The sequence below is a fragment of the Phocoena sinus genome, chromosome 13 (assembly GCF_008692025.1).
Source record: "Phocoena sinus isolate mPhoSin1 chromosome 13, mPhoSin1.pri, whole genome shotgun sequence".
Classification (NCBI taxonomy): Eukaryota; Metazoa; Chordata; class Mammalia; order Artiodactyla; family Phocoenidae; genus Phocoena; species Phocoena sinus.
In genome coordinates, this window is record NC_045775.1 from 31,183,295 (window position 1) to 31,190,865 (window position 7,571).

At 41.7% G+C, this 7,571-nt stretch overlaps 1 protein-coding gene across 7 annotated transcripts; it reads right to left on the reverse strand.

Annotated features, from left to right (window-relative positions):
• Window positions 1-494: 494 nt before the first annotated feature.
• On the reverse strand, window positions 495-5,998 carry SRSF7 (serine and arginine rich splicing factor 7). Of its 7 annotated transcripts, none has more exons than XR_004352975.1 (9): window positions 5,831-5,976; window positions 4,621-4,801; window positions 4,180-4,356; window positions 3,894-4,000; window positions 3,239-3,313; window positions 3,039-3,149; window positions 1,761-1,814; window positions 1,172-1,207; window positions 495-795 (listed from the first exon to the last, which is right to left on the reverse strand). XR_004352975.1 is itself a non-coding variant. In XM_032653491.1 (8 exons), exons 1-8 carry the CDS (start codon window positions 5,856-5,858, stop codon window positions 741-743), a joined length of 717 nt encoding a protein of 238 aa, XP_032509382.1. In that variant the 5' UTR covers window positions 5,859-5,998; the 3' UTR covers window positions 495-740. The 7 variants fall into 7 exon arrangements, 3 of the variants coding, with proteins under 3 accessions (XP_032509382.1, XP_032509384.1, XP_032509383.1); XR_004352974.1 differs by having other exon boundaries at window positions 3,553-4,000; XR_004352976.1 differs by having other exon boundaries at window positions 3,072-3,149; window positions 3,239-4,000.
• Window positions 5,999-7,571: the final 1,573 nt, after the last annotated feature.

Consider the following 7,571-nt stretch of genomic DNA (forward strand, 5'->3'; position numbering starts at 1 on the left):
GAAACAAAAGAACATTGAGTATAACTTCCTAGAATGGAGAACTCGAATTTGACACCATCCTATCTAATAGGCTGAAAACCTCAATTAGTTACTATACTTAAATAGGCTTCAGAAAAACCAGTTTCTCCAGCATTAAGTCCAGCTACTCTTGCTCAGTTCCTGTTGCGCTCACTTTATAGCAAGTCAGTGGTCCCTACAGCCTGACAAAAGAGATCATTAGCCTGATAACATCTAATGACGCCAACTCCAACAGATTTAGGGACTTGTCATGATGCATTCATGCTAAGGGGGACTCCCTCGAGTTCTTACCATCTTACCCAAAACTCTTAAGTGTAGAAAGGAATCTTCCAAGTGTATATATACTATTCAGTGATGTTCAAGACTTAAATACCATTAAACTTTGAATGTAGGTCTGTATGAATATGGTTAATATCAAGGTTGACTCCTGAAGGCTACCAAATTGAGGAGCATTAATACTGAACACAAATCAAAAATCTAATTAGAAACATTTTATTTTAAATGTGCCAAATAAAAACCCACATTTTCAGACCATAGGATGTTAATACATTCAACAAAAATTTATATTACCTTACTGCTGTGAATTTACAGAGTAATAGTCCAGATCCGTTTTGATTAGATGGTTGAATTACCCTTCCCTAAGTTACACTTTACAAACATCACAAATCCCTTATAATAATGTAAACAAAATAACTTTTCCCTAAAAGGTGAACTTGAGAACTTCAGTCCACTCTTTCAGGACTTGCACTTCTTCGCGGACTTCCTGATGGGGAACGACTAAAAAGAAAAACATTAGGTTTGGAACCAATTAGTGTCTACTGAAACTCTTCTTGCATATATGTCAGGGCAAAACTCAAGTTTCAATAAATTCAAAGGTGGCCAAAAGTAGTAAATTCCTACAGCAGAAGTCTAAAAAATTACGTAAGGCTTAATATCACGAATATTACAAAATTTAAAGAGAACAACTACTTGAATTTTGGGTTTTTTTTTTTTTTTTTTTTTTGGATCACCTAAGAAACTCTGCATCTAGTATTTTAATATATAGCACCAATTCTCCAAAGAGCTCAAAGCCCGGAAAGCAGGCAGTAAGCAAACAAATTCTGCAGAGGCCACACCTGACAGTTAAGATCTGGCAACAAGTTATTTAGCTTACCTTCTTTTTGGAGATGGAGATCTGGACTTCGATCGGCTGTCAAAACAGGAGAAATTCTATTAATAAATTCTATTAAACAGAAATTCTATTAAGAAAAAATACTATCCAACCCCTTAAGTCACAATACCACGAAATGAACCCCCAAACTATCTTGACCTTAAATTGTCCTGCAGTTAAACTGAAAACGAACCTACCAATTTCTCACTAACAAAAGCTAATCTTATAACATCTGTTCTTCATAAAATAAGCGAACTGCTTTATTTTATCACAAATAATCTTTTACACTCTACTTTAAGCACCGTGAACTCAGAATGCTTCTCCATGCATCTATCAATCCTAACATAGGACTTACTATAACCCCAAATTCACCAACTTCTTTTTCACTGTAGCTTGACACACCCTTGTCCAGGAAGTCAGCCAGAAGAGGCCATGTATAAATGAAATACTAAAGTTTGGTTTATTAATAAGGTATTGTGTTCCTACTCAACACCTAAGCTTACTGCTAACACTTGAAATTTCAGCAATTCAAAAACACTTTGGATATTGGTGCCATGTAACTAGAAGAGCATCAATGAGATTTTTACCCTACCTGCTTCTTGGTCGTGAAAGAGACCTGGATCTTGATCTCGACCTGGACCGGGATCTTAATGAAAAACAGAAATACAATTATACCAATTAGTCCATAGGAGTAATTTCCTTCAGCAACTACTGAGTACCTTATTAGGTAGGCTAGGAATAGTGGCTAAAACAGAGCAAGATGTCATGTATCAGTCCAAGACTGGACAGGAATTGCTTTCGGTAAGTTCTGTTATCAAATAAAGAACCACCTTTTCAATTATCTATCATGAGTTGGGTTGTCACAGTTCCTGTACAGAGGTATATTCTTAAACAGTGTAGAGTATCCAAAAGAAATATATGGTGTTCATTTGAAAAACTGGTATTTTATCTTAAAAGAATCAAAGCAACCCCCTGAACTGAAACCATTTCTTCAGGTGGTAAGCTCAGTGAAAAACCATGATTGGGTAAGGCTTTGTTCTTGGATCACCAACAAACTGTCATCGTTCAAGGGCCATCCATTTGTCACATAAACCAAATCAGGCCGACAAACACATCTTGAGGTCCTGCAACCAAGTTAAATGCATTTATAGAGTCCAGAGATTTTTCAATTGGACCACAGGTTTTTGAATCCCTGAATTTATAAAGACTGTGCTATTACTGAATAGTAATAACTCCCAGTAGCATTCCCTACCACTGACACGAGTAGCACTATCAACTCATTATCTAGAATTTTATCCATTTCCATCACCTTTTACGGTCTTCTACAAAGGAAGTAAAAAATGCAGAGGTGCCTAATTTGATTTTTAACTTTTTAAATTTCAGTGTCTAACCCAAGTATCTGGTTAAACAGGCCATGTTCATCCATATGTATGTTACCCTAAACAAATTTTCCATGGTCTCAAACTCACCCCCACCATTCCAAAGAGAAACTTTGTTTTAACTTGCTTCTAACTCTAAATACATCTCCTCCTGGTTCTAAAGGGTTTCTTACCAGGTATCTGGCAACTATCATCTTCTAGTGCTATTATCATTTACCTATACAACAGATACAAGCTGACTCCAGAAAAGTTTCCAACATGTTTACCCAGTGTTCACTGGAATGATGTGAGGATTTGTGCTTTGGACCCTCCTCTATCACCTCTGTAACAGCCCTTAAAGTCTTTAGTTGGGCTTTTCTTCATCTGGACGTGTACACATTCAACGTTTTCCTGAAGCATTCCATGTCAATTAGGTCCTTAAGATACTCCACTGCTGTCATTAAGACGTGACAATCCAAATACAAATAAGGGGAAAAAAAGGTGCTACATACTGGAAATACCTCGATCCTTTTATAGAACCAGACCTAGATCGTCTGAGTGAAGCTGATCTTGATCTACGAAGAGACACAGATCTTGATCGCCGAGGAGATGCTGATCTTGACCTAAAAATTAAATCAAAGTTGTTTAAGTCCACTTCCAATTAAAGTTTTTTTATCTCTTGTTAAAACTTGAATTAAGCAACATCTCTCACCTCCTTCCCCTGCTCCTGCTGCGAGAGCGAGAGTATCGCCTACCTCTGGATCTTGAATGTGATCTGGACCGTGACCTATTTTTCAAGTCAGAAAAAAGCAAAATGTTAGATGGCAACTCCTTTTTAGAGTTCGTGTGCCTCTGCTGAAATCAAATCTCAAAACTATTTAAACTTAGTGTCTCATTTGGAAATAAACTCTGGGCCTATTAGTTGTCTTTTTTTTTTTTAACTACCTAAAAAAAGATTTGTTAAAAGCTCAATTACATCTTAGAATTACATAATATAAAACACTGTAAGGTGTATTTAAAATAAACCTTGCAAGTTTGCAGGTCGACCCTCTTTGGCCCATGGTCTAGTAGATCTAGACGATCTAGAAGTATCTATAGCCGATCGCTGCATCTAGATGTTTTCTTCAATCTAACGACGATCAAACTGACAGCCAAATGAGCCAGGTGAGGCTTGATTGACGCAAGAAGATTTTTCTAGTTGGGAATGTGGTCAATCTGGTGTTCCTCTTTCTAAACCGGAGGGGGCCCCAATTGTAAGCCAAATTTACTGTTACGGCGATCACCGTCTCAAATTTTCTGCCCTTTAAAGAATAAGGTGAAGCTAGGTGTAGATGACTCGAGGGGATCTGGCCTCTTATGCTGATCACCTCAAGGTCTAGGAGGATCTTAATTGTCGGATTTGCAAGGCGCCTCAGCATGATATCATAAGGCTCGTGACATTCTGAATCAAGGCGACTGACTCAAACGAAGAAACCTGAAAGGTTTTGACCAGGTTGATTATTAATACATTAACATTTAATTAAACAAAAACTGTAAAATACACCTGTACAATTAACATTCAAGTTTATAGAAAAATACTAGTTTCTGCCTTGCTAATAAGAAAATTAACTTGATTAACCAGTACACCAACCACTCCTTTATTAAAATAAATACCTGCTTCTTCTTCGGCGGCTATAGCGATGACAATCATAAGCATAATGTCCCTTTTCGCCACACTCATAGCATCTATCATTGGGATCAAAGGGACGTCGGGCAGGTGGTCTATCAAAACGAGATCTCCGAGGCATGCCTGTTGATAGTTCAACTCTCACTCGGGAACCACAAATCACTCTATAAAAGAAAAACAACGAAATTCTAATGCTTAAAAAAAAACAAAATAAAACACGTGACTCCTATATTTAGAACTTTCCAACCACTCTTTGCCCTCACAAGCTTCAGCTATACCTTTAGAAGCCTTTCAAACTCCCACCTTTGTTCCCCAGTTCCTGTCTTCATAAAATGACTATTTAAAATCTCCTCCAGACAACAGAATCCAAGCTTAGCACTGGAATATTCTCACAAACACTTAAGTTTCATAACCGACATGTTACTTACTTCCCATCCAGGCCTCGCACTGCATCTTCTGCATCTCTAGGATCTTCAAATTCCACAAAGGCAAATCCCGGAGGATTTCTGGCAATCCACACAGTTCTTAAGGGACCATAATAACTGAAAGCCCTTTCTAATTCTCCTTTGCCAGCACCAGTTCCCAGGTTACCAACATACACCTTGGTTTCTGTTTAAAAACGCAAATAGAAAAATGTATGTTATGAAAAAACGGGCTTAAGTTTGAATTCTTTGCCTTACAAGAGTCCATCCTTAAGACTGCAAACCATGTTTAACGCTCTCTCAAGGATTGACTTTAGCCTTGAAACCAACAAGTCCGTACATTTCTGAAAAGCTAAGCGTACGACAAAGTTCTTAACGTTCAAATGGGGGCGGTGGAGGGGAACCTCCAAAAAACACAAGCACAGCCGCGTGGTAGGACAACTCCGAGGCATGGGGCGGGATCCGCCCCGGCCCCGCCCCCGCGGCCCGGCAGGCCCAGGCGCGCCAGGAGCGCGCGCGGGCCGGCGGCGGCAGCGGCGTCGGCGGCGAGCTGGCCCCGGCGGAAGCCAGACCGAGAGAGCGGGGCTGCCGGCTCTCATCATCCACGGCAACCGCCCCAGGCGCAGGCTCGCCCACGACTCCAGGTCCCCCGCCCCAGAGTATAAATCGCGCTCGACAGAGCTCCAAGAGAAAAAGACACCAGCCGCCAGACCTAAAGATCATGTTATGTCTCCATTCCCACTCAGCAGTCCGACCGACTGACGAGAACGCGCAGCTCGAAACTGCCACAGTTTTGTTCAGTCTTAAATTCACTCCTTTAACGGCTGCGACCACATCTGTCCGCCAAAGTGGCGGGAAAGCGCCAAGAAAATGCGCCACCATGGTCGTCAATGTGCGCAAAATGGCAGCCGAGGGCGGGGGGGCGTGAGGGACGGGCGGGCGGCTCGAAGAAGGGCAACAACAAAACAGGGATCGAGGGCTGGGCGAGGAGACGAAAATGCCCAAGAATACATATCAACCCTGGCACAGACCTAACCCAGCCACCTCCTGTCCTCCTTCGATACCCCGCCCCTGCCGTCTCCGGCTTCGTATGGTGTACGCCGAAGCCGCCATTACGCACGCGGAATAACAGTCTCCCAGCCGCCGCGCCAACCTCACGGCTCTAAAGACTCACTACACCCACAGCAACGTCCCTCACTGGCCCCTACCGTCTTACCTCCTCCGTACCGCCCGTAACGCGACATGATGACTGGCCTGCGAGCTCGGCTCTTTCAGCTCGCAGCGCCCAGAGATCGATTACTACAAAGCCTACAACGCAGTAACAGTCGCCAACGGTCCCGGCGGCACTACGAGGAAAAGCCTGGGTTCGCGCTTATATATGCGGCGGCTGGGTTTCTTTGCGCATGCGTCATCTCGACGTTCTGCGCGGCACAAAGGAGGAAGGAAACAGCCGAGAAGCGGCGCGGAGGGACCTGAAAAGGCTAAGACGCGAATCACTGGCGGAGGGATACGTTCCCATGGCAACGCCAAGGGCTCGCCTGTAAACCCGCCTCCTTCCCTTTCCCTGTGCCCTCCTTATTTTCCTCCCTTCTCCGTCCACGCTTTCGTTTTCCCCAATCTAGGAACCCTCAGCCCTGGTAATCTTACAGCAGGTGCACGAGACCGGGTTTATGAAAGGCTGTAAAATTTAACCGCTGATGTTGCAGCCGTCGCCGCCTTTCTGCTGGGGGACCTGGCCTAGACTGCTACTCATTGATCTTCGGGGCTCGTCAGAGGTAATCGGGAGTTTGGCCAGGGTGAGAACTCCATGAACCCCACCGTTGTGAGTAGTGGTCTCTGCACCACAGGCCTCTAAAGGGATGACGCCCTCAAGGGACCGCCCGCCCTGCACCGACCATCCAGCCACTTCAGAACCAGCCACCAGTGTTCAGCAACACGGCCCGAGTTCTTGGAGTCAGGAAGACAAAGGAATAGAGGGTGTTTTTTCCCCGTGTTATATTGCCCTGAATCCTTAAATCTTTTTGGTAGTGGCAATTCTGAAATTATTTGCATTTGAAGCACAGAGTATTTGTGCTTCCTTTCTAGTGCTTTCTGCTTTGTATTGTAGTACCACATCTCATCCACTAATATTCAGATCCTGAGGACGAGGACTTTGTCTTCTCTGAGTAGCAGCCTTGCTGCTCAGCCACTCTATATATTCAATAAATGAAAATCTTTTCTTTGTTAGAATCGCTTAAAAATCCAGTTTCAACTTTATACAATGTCTTTATTTGCCAGATACCAACTTTATAAATGCACATTTAACTTCTTTTTTTACCATCCATTAAAAAAAAAAGACATTACACTATAAATACTTGGAATACACGAGTTGGAAATATTCCACAAAACAAGGGGAAATTCTTAGGTATTTTTATTTTTATCATCTGCTGTAACTTCACTTGGTAGGTATAGGTGTGGGATACAGAGTATAGGAGAAAGGGGGCTTAGTTAAATAAGCGTGTATTCAGGTAAAGTATGAACTCTCTCATAGTAATGCTGCGAATTTATATTTTTTTCCATAATTTTTCAAATTATGGAAGAAATTGGTCTATTTCAAGAAAACCTCTAGTAAGAAAATAGAAGTTTATAGTCTGTTATATTTGTTCTCCCTTATTTATTTTTTGTTGTTATCTGCTTAACAGGGTTTTTCTTAAAAGGATTAAAGAATAAACTTTTATATACTCCTTTATATATTCTTTATATAGAAAGTGCATAGGTACAAAGTGTAGGTAACTTATTAAAAGGTAGTGTTTATTATATACCGCATACCTCCTCATAGGCCTCAATAAATATTTTTTGGCTCTGAATACAAAGTCTATTGTACAAAAGAGAATTTTTAAGCAAATAATAGTGTAAACAATAAGAAGAGCAATTGTCCAACTTACAAGAAACTGATTTCAACACATTAAGCGGAAAAG

Coding starts and splice junctions, on each gene's coding strand:
- SRSF7 (XM_032653491.1), bottom strand. CDS start 5,858: ATGTCGCGTTACGGGCGGTACGGAGGAG. Junction 4,802..5,830: donor TTACGGGCGGTACGGAGGAG/GTAAGACGGTAG, acceptor GTTTTTAAACAG/AAACCAAGGTGTATGTTGGT. Junction 1,815..3,038: donor AAAGGATCGAGGTATTTCCA/GTATGTAGCACC, acceptor TTTTTCATTAAG/ATCCCGGTCCAGGTCGAGAT.